This window comes from Bidens hawaiensis, unplaced genomic scaffold (assembly GCF_021521415.1).
Source record: "Bidens hawaiensis isolate Kalapana, Puna unplaced genomic scaffold, B.hawaiensis_p1.1 tig00012943_1, whole genome shotgun sequence".
NCBI lineage: Eukaryota > Viridiplantae > Streptophyta > Magnoliopsida > Asterales > Asteraceae > Bidens > Bidens hawaiensis.
In genome coordinates, this window is record NW_027492079.1 from 148,662 (window position 1) to 175,247 (window position 26,586).

The 26,586-nt window shown below is 34.7% G+C and overlaps 1 protein-coding gene across 1 annotated transcript; it reads right to left on the reverse strand.

Moving 5' to 3' along the window:
• Nucleotides 1-7,759: 7,759 nt before the first annotated feature.
• LOC143542629 (peroxisomal membrane protein 13-like) lies at nt 7,760-10,056 on the reverse strand. Its single transcript, XM_077035178.1, has 5 exons — nt 9,941-10,056; nt 9,261-9,491; nt 8,467-8,795; nt 8,272-8,364; nt 7,760-8,184 (listed from the first exon to the last, which is right to left on the reverse strand). Exons 1-5 carry the CDS (start codon nt 9,957-9,959, stop codon nt 8,005-8,007), a joined length of 852 nt encoding a protein of 283 aa, XP_076891293.1. The 5' UTR covers nt 9,960-10,056; the 3' UTR covers nt 7,760-8,004.
• Nucleotides 10,057-26,586: the final 16,530 nt, after the last annotated feature.

Here is a 26,586-nt window from a genome sequence, read left to right on the forward strand (position 1 = left end):
AATCCGCACACTTTATTCCTATCAATGAGTCGTACTCAATGGATAGATTAGCGCGTATTTATGTAAACAACATCGTTGCTTTGCATGGAGTACCGTTATCTATAATCTCTGATCGAGACAGTCGTTTTACGTCTCACTTTTGGAAAAGCTTCCAACAAGCACTTGGCACAAAGCTAAACCATAGCACCGCCTATCATTCACAAACTGATGGGCAAAGCGAAAGGACAATTCAAACATTGGAAGATATGCTCCGAGCTTGTGTGATAGATTTAGGTGGAAGTTGGGATGACCACTTACCCCTAATGGAATTTTCACATAATAATAGTTATCACTCGAGCATTCAAGCCGCACCATTCGAGGCGTTATATGGTCGAAAATGTAGAACGCCCGTGTGCTGGTCTGAAACCGGAGATAATCAATTATCTGGACCCGAAATAGTCCAAGAAACCACCGACAAGGTTCTTCAAATTCGAGAACGACTTAAGACGGCACGTGATCGCCAAAAGAGTTACGCCGATGTCCGTCGTAAGCCGTTGGAGTTCAATGTTGGTGACAAATTTCTTTTGAAAGTCTCGCCATGGAAGGGCGTAGTCCGCTTCGGCAAGAAAGGCAAGCTAAGTCCTCGATTCGTTGGACCCTTCGAGGTACTCGAACGAATTGGTACCGTCGCATATCGTTTGCGACTACCCGAGGAAATGCAAGGGATACACGACGTATTCCATGTTTCGAATTTGCGTAAGTGTTTAGCCGACGAGTCTCTTTCAATGCCATTAAAAGATGTAGAAATTAACGAAAACCTAAAATTTATTGAAAGACCAATTCAAATCGAAGATTCGAAAACTAAGAAACTTAAAAAGACGAACTTTAAAGATCGTAAAAGTAAGATGGGATTCCCGAAGAGGACCCGAGTATACATGGGAACTTGAGTCCGAAATGAAAAAGAAATACCCCTAGTTGTTCTCTTAAGCAATCTCGAGGACGAGAGTACATTATAATGGAGCTTTCATATTCCTTTACTCTCTCTCTCTTAAGACTCTCCTGTATTTATTATATCTCACTTCAAACCGCCGATGATCAATCTCACTCATGCCTCCATTCATTGCAACTGTTAGGCAGTGGCAACTTCAACGTGCGTCGTTTCACTGCCCTAAAATCCTTCGATTCAATGTTCATCTTCCATTCGTTTTCTCATCCCCAATCTACCACACAAAGAAGCGTCTTCTCCAATACTTCTTCTTCTTCTTCTTCTTCTTCTTCTTCCTCTTCCGATTTTGACACAATCGATCATGATTCCCACTACAAAAGGCGTAAAAAGAATTAGAGCGACCTAATCTTCGTTATCAGGTCTGTTTTACTTTCATTTTAACCAACAGATGTAGCTGTTAATAGATTGATTGCTGAATTTTAATATGATGTAAATCGTTAGGGTTCTAAAGCCAAAAGTTATGAATGTGATGTACATGACCAATGATCAGCATGTATGCCAACTTTAGAGATGATGATCTCCCTCACATAAAAGTACTTTTTTCATGGCCATTCAACATCACTCATATTATACTATCTTTGGGTAATTTCTTTAATTCCGTTTGTCTTGTAATCAATCTTTATGCTCATTAACCTTTTTGGTTAGTGATTCTATTTTTAACTGAATTTGATTATTTTTCTGTGATGTTCAAAACCATAGTGCAATAACTTGTTGACCAAAGAGAGACACAAAAAACTATACCATCCATGTAACTGCAATAATCTAATGTTACAAATAACAACGACCAAGTAAATGCTACAGTCCATACCTATAGGATCAACAAAACCCCCATCTACCATTGACCCGTGTTTGACTTTTTGCAAGACAGAAAATGCAGCCACAGTCATTACATTCGTCACCCAATAGTTGCATAATCTGCCTAAAAAGTATTGACTTTCTTTATAACATCACTGCCTACAAATAGGAAACCATGCATCTGCCAACATAAAAGCAGTTATGGCGGGTCGTAACTGTTTATGGCTGAAAGTTACATTATGACGGGTTTGTGATTCAGACTTATTTGATTTAAATGAGGTATAGATTACTGGAGCTTGTATTGCTAAAGGTCTGGGGTATAGTTTTATTTTCTTCGGTCATAAGAGTATGAATTTTATTTTCTTCGGTCACATAAAAAGACAAGAAAAAGAATCATCGGATTAGTGACATTGCGAGAAATGATAAATTTTTATGTGTTATTAACATCTTATGAAATTATTAACATATATAACGGCTCAATGAAGGCAATACATTGGGAGACCATGATACATTTTTTTAACAGTTTAATACAATTTGTAGGTGATATGCAACTTTACATGTATTTTTGCTGAATTTGTTTAAGGTCTAGATAGTGGACGAAGGCTATCGCCTTAAAAATAAAGACTCAAAGCTGTTTTTTTGCATTGAAGCAGTTCAATACTCGACATCGTACATTATTGACTTAAACCTCTCTTCAGGTTTTTTAACATATTTTGATAAAGTCTGTTAACTTATATTTTGTGCTACATTTTTTAAACTTTTTTTTTTATTTATTTTAATGTTTTAGTTCTTCATCAAATTCCTTTTAGAACATGGAAGAGCTTTTCATGCTTACACACTTTCTTAATGCTGGAAAGGTTAGTTTTACAGTTTTATTGCAACTTTTTGCTATAACTGTTTACATGTGTGAATTTATAAAACAACGTTTGCGGGCCGTGTTTGGCATTTGTGTTTCTATATTTAACATTAACCGAACCTGATCATGACCAATTTGAACGAATAAATCTGTGTTTTCATGTAAATGAACATTAAATAACATAAACGAACAAATATAAATGAACATAAAATAGGGTAAACGGGTAGCCGGATGATTTGCTTACATCCGGAGATGGTTCAGTGAGTATTTTGTGTACATTCGGTTTGGTGCGTGACACATTGAAAATTGAGTGTTTTATGGTGTGTTGAAGCTACAAAATAGGTCTTAATAAACAATTTCGCGTTCCGTTTTAAAAGAGATGCAAGTTTTTTTTACTTATATAAGGGTTAATGAGTATCATGTTTTCTTTTTCTATCGAAACTTTGTTTCTAATAGCAAACATTGAATTCTATTGTGTAGTTGTCTTGCAATTGCTAATGAACTAAATTTTGGAAAAAAAACAAAAACGTTTAATATTATACTAATAATGTTTTAGGTGGAGAGGTAATGTTATACTTTTATTCTTTGGATGGACACAGTAACTGGTATGGTTATACTCGGTGTAATTGATGGGGAACAAATGTGCTTCTTTTATTATTACAAGCCCTAACTTTGGAGCACAAAACTCTCACATGTTCGGCAGTAGTTAGTTTTTTTTTTTTACCATATGACAATGTTTATTATATTTTTCTAACTTATCTTATTTTAAAAATGTTTAGCCACGCCCTGATGTGAAACCAATGGCATGCGCCTGGTTACTGAGAATGGTGAAGTCAGATAGGGCGGTTTCGGGCTATGGTTCATAAGGTTTTGGTCAAAACGGTTCATAAGATCTATTCTAAAAAAGGTTATTTTGGTTCGCGTCAGGACGGGGTTGACTATTTTATTTAATTATGGGTTATTTTATTTAATAATGAGTTATTTTATTTAATAATGGGTTGATCCAGTATATGTTCTACCCAAACTAGACTAATATGTGAAATAAAAAATTACTTAAAAATGAATCGAGTCAAACTGTTACATCATTTTTGTTATTGTTTTTATAAGTTTAGACAAAAGAGTATGCACATGATTAGAATTAATGTTTATTTTGACATGATTAGAAAAACCGATATGAAGATTCGGGCTATGGAAATTGTTGAAGAGCTCAAAAGTCAACGAGCAAACAAACAGGTACATGTGTTTTTCTAGACCTCACGTAAGTTTGTATTATGTTTGCTTTTTGTGACTTTATTGAGAGAAAGCAAGGAGAGCAGTATTTTGTTTGTTATATTCATATAGAATGTTAAAATTACTATGTTTTGTTACGTTTTTTGTAATTGCCAATATTTGATTTGGCTAGATAGTTTGCTTGACTCGTAAAATGCTTACTTTTTTATTTTGCTATAAAGTATACATACTGGATTCGGCCATTTGGACAACTTTCTTGACTTTTAAAACACTTTTTTGAAGTATACATATTTGTTGTGGCCCATTTGACAAGCTTACTAGACTCATAACACACTTTTGTTTATTGATGTGCCACTTGATTATGTTGAATTTTACATATTTCCATGCTAGACCATGTTTATTCCTTTTTAAAACTATTTTTGGATGTTAATTTGGTATCACGTACGTTATTACCTTAAACAGTAACTTTTGATTTCAAATTTCAAATAGTCATAGTTCTCAATTTTAGAGTGTCAAATGTGTTAAATTTTTTTGAAAGGCACTGCTTTGACTTTGTGGGTTCAAATGCAGTCTACATATGTGGAATTAAGCCTTGAATAAATGGTTCAGAAATATCGAATGGAGTTTCCAGTCACTACCCCCGGATGATGCAAGACCTCAATACCGTTGAATCTATATAATTATAGGTGTAATGGTTTTATTGTTTAAACCATTTCCCTTCCACATTTATTGGTGAATGATATGTAAATGAAAGTAACACAACATTTGTTGTGTTACACTGATGTTTTCAAGACATGTTAGTAGTAGATTGTTGGATAGTTTATTGTAATATTATAACAACTCTAAAAGAGGGGCATGCGCTTGTAAATTGTAAGAATTTTATGTTAAACGGTCTGGACTTCATTATACCGATCAAATCCTCATTGTGTCCCCGCCGCAACGCGCGGGCACACCTACTAGTATATATTACATTTGCAAAGGTATGTAGGCAATAATTGTTGTACACTATGCTTACTTTTTGGTACACTCATCCTTTCATCACCAGAACTAAAGTGTGCATCACTGTTTTGTACCTTATGTTGTGTTTTGTGTACCCTTTGTATCTTCATTTCCACTCTTTCTATCGTGTTCCTTTGGGTTGTCGTCATCCCTCTTCAATCTTCAACTTCTTTTGCTGACATCTCTTCATTCGACCTCTTTGTTGTACACTGATTATCGCGGTCGTCACCTACTGTTACCGGGTTTCAGAACCCTAGGTGGCGGTCTAGTAGTTGTTGCGGTGATCTGTCACAACCATCACCTACTGTTGCGGTGATTTTGCAGCTGGCCGTTGTTGACAGAAGCAAAGGAAGGGAGGTGGGATCTTAGTTGATTTCATCATTTAGGTAATCTACTGTTTTGTTATTTTGTTTTTGCTTATAAGAATTAGCAAGATAATGCTTCACAAGTATTTGATTATTCAGATTCCAAAATAATAAGTGGATTCAATGTTGTCCATACTTTGTAGATTATCAATTGATCTTTACTTCTCTATGTTAATTGGCTTTGACTTTAATTTTCTTCTCTATTTACTTAAGATACAAATTGCTTTGGTGTTCTTTGATTTACACGAGGCTATGATGACTGAGGTAAATAGTTGGTATTGATATCTATTACGCATATCTGAGCCAAAACGTTTTGTCTTTCCCCATGATCGTGTGAAATGGTATGGGTTTATTCATGCTATTATTTTACGGAATGTTGTTTTGTTATTAGAGATAAGGATGAGATAGGGATGATACTGCACCTGATCCCCAAAATCCCAAATGTTTGGTACCGGTATTGAAATGTTCGGTCTGGTACCAGTATTTCACGAATTTACCGTACCGGTATCGTGCCGATACCGAAAACTAAAAACTTTGCACCGATTCAGTACCGGCACCGAAAACGCTCGTCCCTAATTGGAGACATGTGGCGTGGGTTCAACCACTATGAGGTTACATCTATTGACTTTCTTAACAATACGTTCAACGTTAACTTTTTGGTGGATGTAAAGAAGTATTACATTTTTAAACTTGCATTTTGTAAATGGAATAAACTGGTTTTCGAGAAAAAAAGCTGATCAACGATGAACCTGGCTTGGGGATATTTGGGTTATCACGTGAACAACTATTACCGAATACAGTTAAATCTATACATCTAAACGTGCATAAAACAGCTTGAATCAACTTAACAAACAATCAACACTGTCAATCCCTATTCCCCAGGAATGGATGTTTACATAAACAGGTATTCCATTCCAATAGTACAAACCAAACATTATTTTCCAATGAAAAGAAGAAATAGAAATATCACCAATACGTAAATGCTTTCTGACCTTTGTTATTGTAAACACAGGTTGAAAGATTTACCAGCAGCAGCAGCAAAAACACAACAGACATAACTCCCAATTTCAATTTAAGAGCTGCTAAACAGCATAACAAAGGAAAATATGGTAGCCATCCCCTTAGCCGTCAACTACCAATCACTCCAGAAGCAGCTGCAGCCAACTTACCTCCACCAACACCCGACCCAAAAGCCAGAACATCAAAGAAGCCAAGCAAAACTCTCCAGGTGACCCATAATACAAAAATATAGTAAACGAAAAAAAAATAACAAATGACAAACTTTAACCTGTGTAGAACCTGCTGAAAATATGGTTTAAAGCAATTCAAGTTGTCTACGAGGCATCCTTTTTTGGTACAACATAATGAAGATCAAGTTCTATATACCAATACACCAACACTAACATAACATATATTAAAGACATCTAATGTATATTGTGACAAGAATGAAGAATGTGCAGCTTCACTAAAACGTCAACTGGCAGCACCCTACAACAGGTTGCCTGTAAGTATGCATGATTCTTTTATCTATTTTGATGTACTTATTTTTTAGTGTTTTTACTTTTGGTTTACTTTCACCTTAATTTTGAAACAAAAAACAAAGGTTTATTTCACAGTTGCTATCATATAGGTGTTTCAGTTCGGTTTACTTTTAATTAGTTTAATAAATTTGATGAAAAAAACAACTGATCTCTGTTCACCGTTGTCATCCAACAATTGCAGTTATGTAACAAATATCTTACACCATAAACAAAGAAACCTTTTACACAGGCCTAAGGTGGTGTAGCAACAAAGACCAGCATCAAAACAAGGCAGCTATATTTTCTACTTTGTAAAGAAGACAAAAAAAAACAAACTTTTGTAAATTATAGGTATGTTATGATATATGATACTTTTCGTTGTGTTCAAATTGAACCTTTATTTACAGTTTCATCCCCGTTCGCCACCCCCGCAACGCGGGGGGTTTAATACTAGTTACTATACATATGGAACTATACGAATGGGTTATACATTCAGGAACCATAAGAGCCTATACAAAAATTTGTTTTAACCAAAATGCAGGTGGTTAACAAAAGAAATTGCTGAAACACAACATGTTGATGTCTGTATGCTTCTATCTTAGACAATCTCATTTGTAACTATAACTCCCAATTCAAGAAACAAGTCTTGTAACATCAAGGTTGATTCATGATTCATCCAATCTTGTTAAGCTCATTAAACGAACGGACGTAAACGTCTCTCAATTATTTTCATTATGAGATGTCAGACAATTGAGGTCATTGGCAATAACATTGTTTTAAGTTTTTAAAATGGGACGTGCGAAATGAACTTGAGGAAGAACTCGTGTGCAAATATAATATAACAAACTTATACATAAGATGACCATTATATCTAAGAATCAATGCGATTCTCGATTCTTGAATTCTCTGCTTAAGAGAGTGTTTCTGTCTTGAACGCCTATATGTAAGTTTCATTGTTTCATATACCTAAATGAATCTGGAGCATGCAAATTGGATACCACATGCTAGAAACACTTAAAAGACATCAGATCCCCCATAAAAGGAGCTAGAAATCTCTCGGTACATTCTTATTCTCCTTTACGGGCAACATCGATCATTACAACATTACTACGCATGCGATATAAGAAAAGTAAAAAAAGAAAACATTTTCACACAAAGAGCATCTCCAAATACAGAGAATACCTTATCTATACGCACAATCATCAGTTCTTTGATTCACTTCTTCTGTTTGTTTGTTCATGGTGGTTTTAAAAATCAATTGTTTCCCCATACACCATCCCACCCACCAGCAGGCGCGCCTTTAGGCCCCTCGGCTTGAGTATGAGGCCCGTTAGGTCCAGGAGTGTGAAGCTTGTTAGGCACTCTTTTAACACCCAAGATTCTCAAAACAAATCTAGCCAACTCTCCATATAACAACCCCGACCGATCAAACAACTGCAAAAAATAGTTATAGTTCATTAACTTACTCAACTTGATCATATACTTAGATTAGTAAATACAGTTAAAACATAATTAATATACCTGAAGAAGAGCCGACATGAACATGTGAAACGCCTGTGCGTTCTGGTCTATCAACATTGCCACCCGACCAAAAAACATAACAAATCCTTGCATCTGAACACACACATAAACAAGTTATACACAAAATGATAAATTGCATGTAAATGACGAAATTCATGTATGGATCACTCATCATATTATGATTATTTGACTTACCACACGCATCAAAGAAACCCAAAATCCCGGAGGCTGTGAAGGAGGGCCAAACGGATTATTTGGATCATCATCACCATAGGGGCCACCAGGCCCGCCCATGCCCATACCCATACCCATCCCACCCATCCCATAACCACCGCCATACGCCCCTCCACCATACATCCCCCCGCCATACATGCCACCACCACTTCCATAAAGACCACCATAACCACCTCTATACATACTGTTTCCATATAAACCACTATTATATGACCCCATTCCGCCATATGAGCCGTAACCACCCATCCCATAACCGGAATTGTAACCCAAAGTGGAACCATAACCTGTACCTGAGACATAAGATGAACAAATGGTTACTTAAAAGCTACTCTTGTGCTACTCGAAATCGGCTCATGAAAAGATCGAACTGAGTGAAGCTTATACGAGCTCGAGCCTAAAAACACACTTGTTTAATAAACGAGCCCAAGCCTGAGCTTCGGTTATCGAGCTCGAGCTGGCTCATGGGCCTAAACAAACCTATTATTTATATAAAATCTATTTAATACTTTTTATACTCATATATAACTTAGCATATTTATATATATGTTAAAATAAGTTGATAATATATGTTATGTGACACTGAAATATATAATTAACATATATGTAAAAGATAACTATATATTAATTAATAAATAATAAACAAGGGAACCTGAGCCGAGCTCAATCTGGAGAAACTTGTTTAGACTTGCAAACGAACTGAACATTCAGCGGGAAGTTTGTTTATGTTGTCGTTTATTTAATAAACAAAAAATTACCTCCATATGTTTGCTGTTGCTCCCATGGCCGAGCGGGAACGGGTCTCCCAAGCGTGTTTCTGTTAAGTGCTGAAGTAGTGTCGTTTGCAGGAACAATTTCACCAGGGTTTGCGGTACCAGAAGCATCAACCACGTCGTTAGTGCTGCCGGGAGATGGCGGTTTAAAAGGAGCGGGACCAGAAGAAGTCCCGCCAGCTCGTTCCCATGGTTTGGGAGGTGGACCACCGCCGCCTGAATTTTGTATTTAATGTCAGTATCAAGATGAATATGTGATTATTTGAACGAAAATGTTAATGATTAATTCAGATAAAAGCATTTAATATACAAACAACGGAACAAATTATCAAGGGTTCTATATGACTGAAGTGAACACCATTTTAAGGAGGATTACATATCAGTTATGCTAATATCTTTGGCTGTTGTTGTTGGTCCTCCATTATTTGATATACTAATGAATCTTCTTCTATATATAAATAATAAATAAGATAAATCCCAAATCAAATCAAAAGGATGAAAAGCCTAGTCGGTTGGATGAATTGAAAGCAAGATATATATATATATATTATTCAACCGAACATCTCACGAGATAGCAAACTGATCCTAATGATTCGAAAGGATTAAAACCCTAACCAACTTTCTGATGGATTAATAAACAACTTGGTAAAGAGAGAAAAGAAAACCTGAATTATTGGTCGCCATGGCAGTTATGGGAGAGATGATTCCGGTGAAGAAACAAACCCCACCACCAGATTATTATTAAGATATAAAAGGTTAGGTTCGGAGGCTGCTTTGAAAATATTATTATTAAAATCCTGGTTATCATGTAACAATTATTGATGTTCCAAGTTCGTTTGAAATCTTGAAAACGTTTAAACCAATCGCCACTTTTGATTAGCTGGTTTATGAATGTTCAAACCATAGAAAACAGTTCGGTTTACGGTTTATATCAAAAATAGGCCATATAAAACCGGACCGGACTGTAAACTTATTATTGAAACTCAATGCGTGAAACCAAACCATTAGTAACGATTCAGTTTAAATTTTCGAAGCTTTAGTTTTCGTTTTCAATGAAAAAAAATCAAACTAACAGTTTAGCTCACTATTTAACTTAGAAACCGTTAAAACTGAATTGTGAACGCCAATATGTAACATGTTAATTTTTTTAATTGAAAAAAAAACTATAGCAACACCATACCCAAATTAAAGACAATAAAATGCTCGTTTTTATGGTGTAATTTTTTAAAAAATGTATTAACATATGAAAAAGTTACAGCCGTTGGAAAATCGTTGGTGGGAAGTTGGTTACAATTAAAATAAAAAAGAATACATAGGTAAAAATGAAGGTTCAAAATTGTAATAATTTTTTAAATTTACAAAAGTTGAGTAAAGATGGGGGGCAATGTTGTAACTTTTTTCATGTATATTTTCTAATGGACAAGTTTGTCCCTATCTTACATGCTATAGAAGGTGTATCTTAAGCTTTACAAGTTATGAATTACTTAAAATGTAGGTGTCTTAATTTGCCCATGTTTCACGCATTATATATTATTATTATTATTATTATTATTATTATTTGTTTATTCGATTGGGATGATCCATTTGTGCTTTCCTCCTATCTTTTTCTTTTCTTTTAATGTTTTACACTTGATTGTTTGGTCAATCATTTGGTAGTTGGTTCTTGGTCAAATTATGCTCTTGTTGTTTGAGTAAATTACATTTTTGTCCATGGAATGGGATCTCATACGTTTGGTCCTATGTTTATTACTGTACTAGCGTAAATGCCCGCGCTTCGTGACGGGGACGTACAAAAAATTCAGTCGGTTATGGTTTGGTTAGTTATGGTACCCGCATTTGCTACACCAAAATTTATGTTCGATATATTTTACGGTACAATACGAAAATAAAATAAATTAATATAACAATATTAACAAAAAAATAAATTAATCAAGCTTTAAGGTACAAACAACAACGGCTGACTAATTGAGTTTCGAAATTACCCTTCACTCCTTCAGCTTGATAACAATCATCATATGCTAAACTAAGCATTTAGGATGATTTTGTTGAATGGAGTTTCAATTCTTTAATTAAAGATGATGACGACGATGATGATATTATATTATGTTCAGAAACCCAAGATAACATTCTTATTTTAATTTGACTTTCTATAGTCAAAACCAGGATTCTACTTACAAAATTTAGTTCCAAATTCAAAAGTTAAAATACCGAATTAGAATTAAAAAAAAAAGGAAAATTACAAGTGCCCAGTGGCACGTGACATGACATGTGCATCCTGTGAGATAACTTGAGTAGTTCCTTAACTTGGAATTTATGAACCTTAAAAGATGCTTCTGATTCGTGCATGGAAACTGCTATTTAGAAGATTTTAAATCTCGACACCCACACCATTAATCATTCACATAGTAAATCAAAATTTACCACATATTTAGATAATTTCATTCTACAATGAACTGATCCGAATAAATATTGCCAAACCCAGATAGACAAATGATCCCAATATTCATTTTTGAACAAAAAGTCAAAATTGAGAAGCAACTCGACTTTTAGAATATGATTTCCATGTTCAACTCGCACCATATATAGAGCAAAATGCCCTTTTTACACTTTAAAATTTTCTTAGACTCCTTGAACTACTTCTAAATGACTAAATTGTCCCTAATCAAGTAATTAAGCATTGTAGACAACATACGGGCTAATCAGTAAACTAAATCTTGTGTATTTTTTGTTGTTTGAGAAGTTTCCATACGACATAGGGTTTATTTCAAATTATGTTCATATATAAATAATCAGAACAATGACATGTAATCTAACGTTTAGAACATGATGTTCTAGCATGTTCATGCTGGCACCTTCGTTGAATGCATTAAAAGTTAAAACACATCTAAAAGACAACATTATAATTGCAATTATGATTAGAACATTTAAAAGACGGTGCGTGTATAAAATCTAAATGACAAAAAGGCCCTCACCATGTTACATTTCACAAGTAAACATGCACAGCAGATTGCTGTCACGTAACCAACCTGCATAGTTATACAATACGAGTCAATCTGGGTTGACCCGAACACGTATTGACCAATCAACAAACCCACCATATTTCCACCTCTAATCCTATTTGGGTCAAAATTAAATTTAACTGTTATACAAATTTACACACATACATCACGAAACTTCTTTCGACGGTGTATTGATTCCACATAAACCGTTGCAACATTAGATATAGTCTGCATAAATATGTGAAAAAAAAAGAGATTAGTTTGTTGCAAATTTTCTCTTTATTCTGTTTTAAGTTTATTTACCAATAAGAAAAGTAGAATGATAAAAAAAAATACCTTCCCCTATAAACAAGAATGCCCAAGATGCAAAAAAAGAGACCACTGGAATAGAAATATAAGCATACTAGGTTAAATATCCGTGTATACACGGGTTGTGTAAACAATATTATCAAAATAACAAACAATGTGAAATACTTGTACTAATTTGATATTAAATGAATGAATATGTATTACAACGTTGAATAAAATAAAAAAAGAAAAAGAAAATTATATGGTAAATTTTCATTAATCTTTAAAAATTTCTTCATATAAAACATTTGTAGTTACCCTATTTATCTAAAAAGTATGACTTAAATCTCTAAAACTTTCGTTGTATATAATGTTCAAATTTATTTAATTAGCTTTTCTTACTAATAACACACAATTGTTACTAAAAGCATAAATCATTTAGTACTAATATTAATTTAGGGGGTGTTTGGGATTCTTTATTTTACCCCCTTATAACTTATTTAAGGCATAAGTTATAAGTTACAAACTTGTAACTTATACCTTATACACTCACAAAACCTGACTTTTTCAAACACCTTATAACTTATAACACATAAGTTATAAGATATAAGTAACTAAAACAAGGAATCCCAAACACCCCCTTAATATAGGGATTTATATTTTTAAGAAGAATAGTGTTTATTGCAAAAGATTGATACAATTCATACAAATACTTCAATAAACAATACACAAAGTTTAAATAAATATATAATATTATAAAGCAATATAAATTAATATCTGGGTTCATTTTAAAAAATATATATATAAGCATAACACTGGATACCAAGGGGGTGTTTGGGTGAGCTTCTAAAACTTGCTTATTTGCTATTTGTTTGTTGAAAAACAAAAAATGTTTGAAAAAGCTCCTCCAAAAGCTTCAAAATAGAGTTTTTCAAAAGTGATTTTTGCTTTTCAAATAAGCAAAAAAACAAATCTAAAAGCTTACCCAAACACCTCACAAAAGTTTAAAACAATGTTAATCCACAAAAAACTAAAAAAGTACTTTAAAACATAAAAATATGATCTTAAATATAGAAAACAACTTCACTTTTTTAAAGCAACCAAACATCCCAAACAACATGAAACCATTATAAGTTTTGGATAACGACAATTAGATATTTTGGTCATATTCACTTGTAATTTTTCTGAAAGGTATTTATCTAGATTTGATTCACATTAACATGTAATACCGCATGACTGACAATGAAAATTACCGTTGTTGGATGGTTGTCCAAAACTTATAACATTTAAACATTTGTTTTTTATGTGAAATAAACCAATTTTAATAAAAAAACATATGATAGTAAGATTATATAAAAATTAGTTTCTATGTTTTTAGCATGTTGTTATTATTATTATTATTTTGTTTCGAATATAATAGAAGTTATAATTATAGTCAGAAAGTGAGATTTTATAACTTATGAATGGTTTTTAAGAATTAAAGTGTTAAATGTAGTTTATAGTTTAAATTAAAAATAAGATTAAGTATAAAATTGAAAGTATTCACTTTTTAATATAAAATATTAAGACTATTATTTTGTATAAGTCATTAAATTGGAAAAAAACAATGGAATGTTATATTAAACTTTTAAAATATATATTGTAAAAGGATATTAATAGGAAACATTTCTCTTTGTTAAAAATAAATTTCATGGGAAAAATCAAGTTAGAATTATGGTGTTTTGATATGATATAGATAAATGGATAAATTATGGAAGGTTTTTAATTATTTATTTTAATAAAACAATTAAGAATTAAAGATGAAAAGATAGTGATGCCACTTGGCAACATATTAGGCTAATTAGGGAATATGTGGCTGAATCATCATTTTTGTTTATTATAATAGTAGATTTAGCAACAAAGGAAAGAAAAAAGTGTACCTTAAATTCAATTAATTTGTAGAAAATGAAACGGACAGCTATTAATTGGATGATGAATTCATTAGTGAGTTAATGTATGTGTTAAAAGGATGATATTGGGCTCTTATTAATCCATTAATTAGACCCCTTAAATTCAATTAATTCGTTGAAGATGAATTCATTGTGAGTTGATTTGTTAAAAGGATGATATTGGGCTCTTAATATATTTTCCCTATTTTTGCCCTCCACAAATTTGCATAAGAGGTTATACAACATGCATATATGATATAACGTCATATAAAACTCTAACATGGCCCTCCTTCATGATTTATAATATTATAATGGCAAGTTAGCCCGCGCTTCGCGACATGTAATATTTTTAAAACACGAACACAATTATCCTTCGTCAAGATGACTTATATATGTACTCACCTCTTGCATTTGGTCACAGAGCATATCAAGCTAGCAACGTATACCGTTTTACGGATGCTTATTTTCCCAATGACCCATGACCCAATAATATACGACATCAAATCAACCATTTATGTTTTATTAAACTACCTGTTTAAAATTAAACCATAAGAAACATTACCAAGATTTGACAAAATGTAGGTTGGTCTAAATCCCTCCACTTGAATCTTCAAGTCAAACATTAATTTTTTATAAGCAAAGTTGTAAAAGGGATGATCTTGCAGAATTGCTAAATCATAAGGGCTGCCAGCAGGGGCATACTCGGTATTTTATAATACTGTTCTTGTCTTATCAAGTATCATAATCACAATCTATAATATATATAAACGAAGATATAAAAATCATACGTGTCACGATGTGGTTGCTCCCCCATTTTTTGGAGTCACCAGATTTGCTTATTTTTAAATGAATGTTTCTTATGCATTTGACCCGAATTTATGGGTTTGGGTCTTACCAAACCCATATATTCCTTAAACGGGTTATAACATCTCACTAAATTAAAAAAAAAAAATTCACCAAATTATTGATGTAAAAATACTATAAAATAGGATATAATAAAAATTAATATCTTATTTATTTTAAAAAAGATACATATATTATTTAAATTAAAAAACCAATTTGAGAGTAAAAAAAATAAACGGGTATTGGGTCTCATCAAACCATAAGTATATTATTAACTTTCATAAATATTATTTATAATTAAAAAACCAATTTTATAGTAAAAAAATAAACGGGTCTTGGGTCTTATCAAAATCATATAGCTTTTAAACCGGATTATAACATCTCATTTATTTATGAAATAATTTATAATCAAAACCATAAGTATATTGTTAACTTTCATACAATAAAAAAATATAAATTCAAAAAATAAATAAATGTTAGAACAAACAATATAAAACAACCCCCGCAATACGGGGGATAAAAACTAGTGTTATTATAAAGTAACATGCGTTCTATACTCAAACGTAGATAATCCTAAAATCTAAACATCAATGCAAGTAAAAACCGCCAAAATATTTACAGGATTTGTTGCAGTGGGTAGCACATCCAGCTACGAGTGAGATTTCTGCTTAACAGTTTCTGCAAAACTGTAAAAAAGAGAGTTACGAACAATTTCAAAATTCATCTAAAGATCTGCATGATAAGACATAAGCACATGATCAAATCATAACAAATATAAGAGTCAACATTTGACTTATAAATCTCAAAATCAATGACAAAAAAGCTTATATAAAAAACATATTACGTCTATGCCAACAACTTTAGACGTAAATCTCTAATACATATCAACACTTTTTGAGTATCAAATCATAAAAGTTTGACTTTTTGAGTATCAAAACCGCACACCATTTGACTGAACATTAATAACAACAAGCAATAAACACTAACCTCTGATTCCTCCAAGCAACAAAAAGAAAGATTTTAAATTAACTCCAAACAATAAATATGAAACTTTCGGCCTAATTTTTTTTATTAACCAATTATTTAGGAACTTAGCCTTGAAAGTTTTGACCCAATAATATATTTTAGGCCGTAAAGCCAGTAACAATGTTGAAACAAGTACGGCGTGATACCCAGATCACACTTGATTTGATTGCCATGTTCGTTAAGTTCGATGCGGTTTGGTTTTAGAACAAGGTATAACCAAAACCGAATCGTAAAAGACAAACCAAAATTTTAGTTTTATAAATTAAATTTGACATTTAACTGTGATGACTATCTTTTATAAGAATGTAAAATTACCAGTGAGAAAAAGTACATCTGTTATTAACTCTTCATTATGATATGTAGTAACTTTTATGCAATATTTTCAGACCCGGACGACTTACCGAGTCAGAGGTCGGACCGGACATTGACCCGGACGGCTACATAAAAGTTTTATGATATCATTTGTTTTCACCCGCTGAAACGTATGCATTTAACTTAAATCAATCCAAGATGCAACAATAGTTAGGTGGCACAAATATAATAAATAACAAAATAAACTAATAGATGTAAAAGTAACCTGCTTCGAACTTCACTGTGGGTGCAAAATTGTGGCCTCTTCCTGTTGGGTTCCAGTGGTGATCAGTCAACGGTTTAACAATTAAACCCGGTTTAATTAAATTAGTTTCATAATTATTAATCACATTAATATATGAATACGCAGCAGAATATAAAACGAGTAATCACCATTTAACGGAACCGTACAGGATCCGGTTACAAACAATACGAGTACGTTACGAAACAACCAAAGAAACATAAATATAAACCGAAAATATTTAAGATTTACCTCGGTTAATGATTAACCATTGAGACACCGAGAGTTAAGGAGCGACGCTAGGTGACGATAACGAGAGGCCCGGCAACAGCAAAGAACGGCGCGAATTTCGCGGTGTTGTGCGGTGGTCGCTGGTGGCTTTAAATTTTGTAGCCGTACCGATCGTCTACGTGAGATAGCATCCCACAATATATATTAATGGGAGTTTGAAATCTTGGAGTGACGTCCAAGAATTTCTTGCGGCTGGAGTTGTCAGATTCCAAAAGGATGATTATATATATATATATATATATATATATATATATATATATATATATATATATATATATATATATATAATCATAGTAATGTTAACCTAACTAACCAAATCCCGCGTCCCATATTATGGTTCGGCCCGACACTCATTTAAAGGCCCGCTATATGTTTATTTAACTAGTAAACAAACTTTATAATATCACTATTGTTTATATTTAGTATAAACAATAATATTCGTTAATTATTCGTCAATACCGGTTAACTAATATAAGCGGATTTCATGCTCGTTACCCAAGGTGTAACTCTTACGGGTCATAACCAGGTCGGCCGCGTTGACTTAAGCGGACCGGTCCATATTTCCAACAGTCTCCCACTTGGATGGATTCGGTTAAGTTTTTCAACGCAGACAACCAGCGGTGCTCTAGCTACACATGGCTGCCCCCAACAGGTTATGACATTTTAAATTCATTAACCAAAAGATCTTGGTATACACTATTGCAAGATAATGAAAATATAGTAAACGTTGTCATCTATCCTTTCCGTATAAGACACCAATTGAAAAATGAGACATGGATCAGATCAATCTCATATGGCGTTCTACCATTATCGTTTTCGTTCTTGAGTCAAAGCGGTCCAATCAAACACACAGTAAGTTTGGGTGAGGCCTCACACTTTACCAGTTTGAATCAACGAAGGCGCCAAGATGTCTAACTGTTATATGTCATGTAAGAGTACGGAATCCCATTTTGATTACATACAACTCCCACTGAACTTCAGAATACTCCCAACCAATGCCTTTATGACTGGCAGTTACGCGACAGCGTTTGACACTGATCAAAGAATACCTTTAGTAAACGAAAGTTCTAATATGTATCTCAGGTCTAAGGATACTAAATGAGCATACCAATATCAAATGCATCTTATAACTAAGATCCATGAGGATGATTTGATGCGAGTTACATCCAACGTCATTCATAATGAGGTCTGTGAGTTTGGAAGTCAACCCTTTGAGTCCAAAGTCAGAATAGTCTTAATTCAGAATCGCTCCCACGAGTCTGACTGACTACGGATAATTTAGAATATTATATTCATGGATTAAGCGTATTAATCCATGAAGGCGCCAAGATGTCTAACTGTTATATGTCATGTAAGAGTACGGAATCCCATCTTGGGTGAGGCCTCACACTTTACCAGTTTGAATCAACGAAGGCGCCAAGATGTCTAACTGTTATATGTCATGTAAGAGTACGGAATCCCATCTTGATTACATACAACTCCCACTGAACTTCAGAATACTCCCAACCAATGCCTTTATGACTGGCAGTTACGCGACAGCGTTTGACACTGATCAAAGAATACCTTTAGTAAACGAAAGTTCTAATATGTATCTCAGGTCTAAGGATACTAAATGAGCATACCAATATCAAATGCATCTTATAACTAAGATCCATGAGGATGATTTGATGCGAGTTACATCCAACGTCATTCATAATGAGGTCTGTGAGTTTGGAAGTCAACCCTTTGAGTCCAAAGTCAGAATAGTCTTAATTCAGAATCGCTCCCACGAGTCTGACTGACTACGGATAATTATATTCATGGATTAAACGTATTAAAATGAACACAGTTATAATATTCAACGTTTGCATTTAACCATTAAATCAAAAGTGAACTCAAAAGTATAACTGTTTAAATGTTCATACATCCAAATACTAAATCAAAACAAATTACTAGCTAATCTAAGACCGATAGCATCCCTGTGATGGGTCTGCTAGGTTTTGATCTGTGTCTACTTTGCTTATTATGATGTCACCTCGTTCCAGTATCTCCCGTATGAGGTGGAACTTCCTTAGAATGTGCTTGGCTCTGTGATGAGATCTGGGCTCTTTGGCCTGAGCAATAGCACCTGTGTTATCACAGAACACCTCGATTGGTTTGAGAATACTTGGAACCACATCGAGATCGGTGATGAACTTCTTCATCCAAGCAACCTCTTTAGCAACATCCGATGCAGCTATATATTCGGATTCGGTGGTAGAATCCGCCATTACACTCTGCTTGGAGCTCTTTCAATAAATAGCTCCTCCATTGAGGGTGAAAACAAAACCTGACTGTGAGCGAGAATCATCTCGGTCAGTCTGGAAGCTGGCATCAGTGTAGCACCTTACAGTGAGCTCCTCTTCCATTCCCCCAAACACCAAGAACATATCTTTGGTCCTATTCAAGTACCTTAGAATATTCTTTACATCAATCCAATGGGCCATGCCCGGACTCTGTTGAAAACGACTGGTCATGCTCAAGGCATACGAGTCGTCTGGTCTAGTACATAACATAGCATACATGATTGAACCAACCGCAGAAGCATATGGAATTGCTTGCATATGCTTAGATTCAATATCCGTTGCAGGAGATTGCGATTTGCTCAACACGGTTCCTTTAGTCATTGGAACAGCTCCTTTCTTGGAGTTTTCTATTGAGAAGCGTGCCATTACTTTGTCTATGTAAGTACTTTGACTTAGCCCTGGAATCCGCTTAGATCTATCTCTATAGATCTTTAATCCCAGAATATAAGCGGCTTCTCCAAGATCTTTCATTGCAAAACAAGATTCCAACCAGTTAACTTCCTTAAGCATAGGAATGTTGTTTCCAATGATCAGTATATCATCCACATACAATATGAGGAATGATATAGTGCTCCCACTAGCCTTTCTGTAAACACAAGGCTCATCTTCATTTTTGACAAAACCAAACTCTTTGATTTTCTCATCAAAGTGAAGATTCCAGCTTCGAGATGCTTGCTTAAGTCCATAAATGGACTTATTTAATTTGCAAACCCTATTAGGATATTTTGGATCGACAAAACCTTCAGGCTGAACCATATAGACATCTTCAGAAAGATGTCCATTAAGAAAACCGGTTTTGACATCCATTTGCCATATCTCATAGTCATAGTATGCAGCAATGGCAAGTAATATCCTTATTGAATTAGTCATAGCAACGGGCTAGAAGGTTTCATCATAGTCAACACCTTGAGTTTGAGTAAAACCTTTCGCGATTAGCCGTGCCTTATAGGTTTGCACATTTCCATGCATGTCGGTTTTTCTCTTGAAAATCCATTTGCTCCCTACTGCCCGACTATCGAGGGTTAGCTCAACCAAGTTCCAAACTTGGTTATCCTGCATGGATTGCATCTCGGCGTTCATGGCATCTTGCCATTTCTCGAATTCCGGATCCAAGATAGCAGATTTGTAGTTAGTAGGCTCGTCGCCAGACTCAGCTACTAATAAGACTTCGGGACCATCTAGATGCCATAAGTATCTAGAATTTGGTACGGGGGTCCTACTACTTCTGCGAACGCTCTTGTTCACGTCTGATGTATCATCAACAACAACTTGTTGATCAGACGCTCCAACTTCCTCAGCGGTTGCTTATGGTTCTCGAATTTCTTCAAGATCGACAATGTTATCTCCAGTTCCTCAATTGAGAAATTTCTTCTCAAGGAAGTGGCCTTTCCTCTTGATAGAAATCGTATTTGTATCATGATGAAAGAAATAATAACCGCTTTGGTTATAATATCCGACGAAAACAACTTTTACGCCGCGGGGATCAAGTTTGTCATCAGACTCACTTGAGATGTAAGCATCACATCCCCATACACTAAGGTAAGACATTTTGGGCTTCTTTCACCTATGCCATATCTCATATGGGGTTTTGTCTATCTTCTTAGCTGGAGCTATATTGATAATGCGGGCGGCGGTCATAAGGGCATAACCCCAAAAGGAGTGAAGCAAGTTAGTTCTACACATCATCGATCGAACCATGTTTAGCAAAGTTCGATTTCTCCTCTCGCTCACAGCCATTATGTTGGGGTGTGCCAGGTGGAGTGAGCTGTGAAACAATTCCATGCTCTTTTAGATGAGTGATAAATTCTAAGCTGAGATACTCTCCACCTCGATCTGATCGAAGCATTTTAATGGTTTTTCCAAGTTGTTTTTCCACTTCGTTTTGAAACTCTTTGAACCTTTCAAAAGTTTCGTGCTTGTGTTTCATAAGATACACATAAGCGTATCGACTATAATCGTCGATAAAAGAAACGAAGTATCTTTCATGGTTTCTAGTCATGGTTCTGAAAGGTCCACATACATCAGAATGTATGAGTCCTAATAGATCACTTGCTCGTTCACTTTTACGAGTGAAGGAGTCTTTGGCGAGTTTGACAGCTAAGCAAGATTCACAATCATCAAACGAGTCCGATCCTGTGGATTCAATAATCCCTTCGGATTGGAGTCTTTTAACTCTTGCCTTGCTTATGTGGCCAAGTCGGCAATGCCATAGAAAAGTATCATTGATGCTAGTCTTGATACGTTTTGAAAGATGATATACGTTATTATCAGGTTGAACATCAATCTCATAAATACCATTTCGAGGTTTAGCCTTAAAATAAAAGATATCATTTAAGTAAGCAGAAATAGCCATGCCATTAAAAACGTACTTAAAACCTTGTTCAAGCAACAATGAAAATGAAATGATGTTTCTGGTCAAACCAGGAGCATACAAACAATTGTTCAAAGGAAAAACTAGGCCAAATGGACAAGTAAAATGAAAAACTCCAGTTGCCAGAACTGGTACTCTCTTCCCATCTCCAACGATGAGTTCCATGCTGCCTTTATTTAGTTTCTTCCAATTCTCAGGCTCCTGCAAGACATTAACAATGTGGAAACCACATCCGGTATCAAATACGCATGTGTTTCTAGAGACAGTGAAATGTTCAATAACGTATATGGAAATACCTCGAGAAGAGCCTTCACCATTGGCCTTCCTCTTTGATAGCTCAGCTAGATGCTCGGGGCAGTTACGCATCCAGTGCCCCATCTTGTTGCAGTTGTAGCACTGGCGCTCCTTAGGAGGCGGCGGCGGTGCCTTTGCAACTTTCTTGTTTTGTTGGTGGCAGATTTGGCAGCAACAGTAACTTTCTTCTTGCCTTTTCCCTTACAACCTTGACTCTTGGTTTTAGGCTTCTTTACACCAGCAGATCGGATCATCAAAACTTGATTGGTCCTAGAAGGAATGTTCATCTCAGCTGTTTTGAGCATGTTGTGCAGCTCTGGCACTATCTTTACCCAGCCATTCATGTTGAAATTCATTACGAACTGGTCGTAAGAGCTGGGGAGAGAGTTGAGGATGAAATTTGATGCCATCTCATCAAGCATGGGATAATCAAGTTTCTTGAGCTGATCGATGTGCCCCTTCATCTTAAGAACATGCGCACTGACGGGAGACCCTTCTGCCATCTTGCAACTAATGAGTGGCTTCATGGTATCGAACCGTTCCTGACGGGCTTGTTTCTGGAACATGCCCTTGAGTTGTTCCAGCATCTCATAGGCACCAAAGTCTTCTAAGCCTTTAGCAAGCTCAGAAGTCATGGTGGCTAGCATAATACAGGAGACCTCAGCCGAGTCATCCCTATGCTTGTCAAGAGATTTTCGAGCAGCGTCTGTGTTGTTTTCAGGCTCGTTTGGAACAGGTCCATCGAGAACATACAGGCGCTTTTCCATTGTAAGAACTAGTCTTAAGTTGCGGTGCCATTCGATGAAGTTGGTACCGTTTAGTTTCTCCTTCTCAAGGATAGACTTAAGGGCGTAGGGTGAATTTTCGTTTGATGACATCTGATTAATAAAGCAAAAGTAAATTTAATTAGTATTTTCGATGTTGTAATCCTATTATTAATGACCCAATAACATTAATGAAATAGGAGCATGAGAATCTGGCTTCCAGTTATTAAAGGTAGCTGTAGCACACAACATTCATAAGTGGTTAGGCAGACTGACAACGATTGTCAATTGTGAATAGAGCACAACTCTCGGTTATGAGGCCTATAGGGACAACGATTGTGTGTACAGATACGTTTAGCCTCATCTTTGCCCACTTTAAGTCTCCAGACAGCTTTAGCACGTAACAGGAGAGTAAAGTAATAGCTGTCCTAGTACAGTGACGTGTGAAAGCGCCGGATGTGTCAACGAAACGCTTTCACCTTGATGGGATAGGCTAGAAAACAAGTGCAGTGCTTTAGCTCCAAAAACTCAAAATTTCGCAGTATGCCTCAAGTGTGACTTGTAGTAGGATTGGCATAAACTATTGGTTTTAAATTGGGATAAATTTTAGTATTACCAAATAGAGTAAAACGTCAAATTTTACTATATATGTAATCGGGACAAAATTGATGAACCCTTTCATCTCTCAGGACACTTAGTTTTAAATAACTTATTAAAACTAAGTTTGTCGCGATATCACTAACCAATTTTAAGTTAATAGTTAAACTATTAAGTTATAAGGTATTGGAAAATCAAATTTAGTTTAATTTTGCAAAAACTCAATTGGTTAATTAAAAAATTATTTTAATATATTTGGTATTAGGTTGGTGGTATTATAACCTATTATAATCAAGCAAGCAACCATAATAGCAAACAAGAATATGTAAATCTTAAATGGCAAAAAAGGTGATTGGTCTTGCTAGAGCCTATTAGCAAGACCAATCGGGTCAAGGGTTCACAACACAAAAACAACCACATGGATGGACTCTTGGTGCATCCCGTCATCTTTGCTAACTCCCACTGACTTCAAGAACTCCACGAGCTCGTCCTCGGTTTTCCTTCGGGTCTTCTTCATTACAATATTCAATAATACAAGTAATGAAAAACTAAACCCTATCTATTACAATCTTGAACCATCAAAGTGGCCAAAAACCATAAAATAAACCGAAAAATAAAATACAACTTTGAACCATCCATATGGCCAAAATCAAACAACCAAACACACAAGGTCGGGCCAGATTTATATATTCAATAAAAATAAAGTTGAGCAATATTTTGGTCAAATAAAATAAATAAAAATTGACCAAACCAAAATTGCTCAAAAAACAAATCTAGATCAAAAACTTCAACTAGCTTGAAGTTTATGATGTAGATCCGGTGAAAAAACTGGATTCGACTAGTATGTTGTAACCAAGGCTCTGATACCACTGTTGGGTTCCAGTGGTAATCAATCAACGGTTTAACAATTAAACCTGGTTTAATTAAATAGTTTCATAATTATTAATCACATTAATATATGAATACGCAGCGGAATATAAAACGAGTAATCACCATTTAATGGAACCGTACAGGATCCGGTTACAAACAATACGAGTACGTTACGAAACAACCAAAGAAACATAAATATAAACCGACAATATTTAAGTTTTACCTCGGTTAATGATTAACCGGTTGAGACACCAAGAGTTAACGAGCGACGCTAGGTGACGATAACGAGAGGCGCGACAGCAGCAAAGAACGGCATGAATTTCGCGGCATTGTGCGGTGGTCGCTGGTGGCTTTAAATTTTGTAGTCGTACCGATCGTCTACGTGAGATAGTATCCCACAATATATATTAATGGGAGTTTGAAATCTTGGAGTGACGTCCAAGAATTTCTTGCGGCTGGAGTTGTCAGATTCCAAAAGGATGATTAATTATATATATATATATATATATATATATATATATTAATCATAGTAATGTTAACCTAACTAACCAAATCTCGCGTCCCATATTATGGTTCGGCCCAACACTCATTTAAAGGCCCGCTATATGTTTATTTAACTAGTAAACAAACTTTATAATATCACTATTGTTTATATTTAGTATAAACAATAATATTCGTTAATTATTCGTCAATACCGGTTAACTAATATAAGCGGATTTCATGCTCGTTACCCAAGGTGTAACTCTTACGGGTCATAACCAGGTCGGCCGCGTTGACTTAAACGGACTGGTCCATATTTCCAACACTTCCTTCAAGATTCCTTGCAACCAAAGCTCTCATTTTATCATCAAAACCTCTACAAAACTAATATTGAAAAAAAAAACAACCTTAAAACCTTTTTTACTAAATACGTCGATTTATTAATGAAGATGAAGTCAATTTTTCATATAATAAAAAGATTATAACCTTATGAAAGTTCTTTAAAAGAAACTAAATAAAGAAAACTAACTTACTTATCTCTTCAAATTTTCATTTTTCATCAATACACATAATGAAGAGCAAGCCGATTATTGTAATCCAGTTTTGAAGTCCTTTTACACAAAATGAATCCTGCAATAAAAAGAGAACGACCAGATCACTCTTTTGTATAAATAAGTTCAAATTATAAATAAACGTCAAATGTCTAAAAGTTGGCCATTTCCAGCTTGGCTAGAACTACTTGAAACCATCTTTATAAATTAAGTCTCCTCTAAATGCATCATACCACTTAATCAAAACCAAAAAAACACAAACATTTGAACAACTATTCAAGTATTCAAAACTGGACCAAATTCAGCTATAGGTAATAACACAAATCATCAAAACATGTAACAATTCAATTCATCAAATTAAGACAATGGTAGCAAAAAAACGTGAGTTGTATCTAAAACCTAACCTACCATAATCTAAACAAAATCATTACGATGAACAAAAGTAGTTGTTTCATGCGATGGTGGTGGAGGTCGCCTGAGGCAGAGTGAAGAAAATTCATTAACAATCAGAAGTTAAGACCTCTAAAGGCTTTAGTTGAGAGCCTTAACAGATGAAGTCGGAACTGTAAAGCACCGTGTCAATTATCAATCAAACGAAATAGACGAAGAAGGCGATTTGGAATTGGTAAGGGTGTGTTGGTAATATAGGTTGAATGGAGAACACGAATTGAATAGCAATTAATGATGAAACAGAAACAGAAACTGATAATTGATTCAGAGTATTCATTCAGACGGATTGATGGGGGGCGGTCGAGATGCTTCGGCTAGGTCTGTATACATGAACTTAATATTAATTAACTAATTAATTGTGCAATAAACCTCTTATATCCTCAAAAGATAAAAGAGTAATTTCTTAAAACGTGAAGCTTTATAAAGTTGTACCGAACGCTTTAAGAACGAATTGAGGGATTGCCAAATTACTTTTTCTGCCCTATTATGAAATGTCCGTTTTGTCCTCGTCCTTTAATTGTGAAATTACCATCTTTTCCATAACTCCTCCTTAATAATATAATATAGATATAGATAATTTATTTATTTAAGGTAATTGGTTTTAAAAAACAGTCTTAACTAACAATTTGGCCAATAATGCTTT

Bases quoted from the DNA above. Each gene is read 5' to 3' on its own strand.
- LOC143542629 (XM_077035178.1), bottom strand. The intron at 8,365-8,466 runs GTAAGTCAAATA...GTGTGTGTTCAG, and splicing joins GGGTTTCTTTGATGCGTGTG to ATGCAAGGATTTGTTATGTT. The intron at 8,185-8,271 runs GTATATTAATTA...TATTTTTTGCAG, and splicing joins TCATGTCGGCTCTTCTTCAG to TTGTTTGATCGGTCGGGGTT.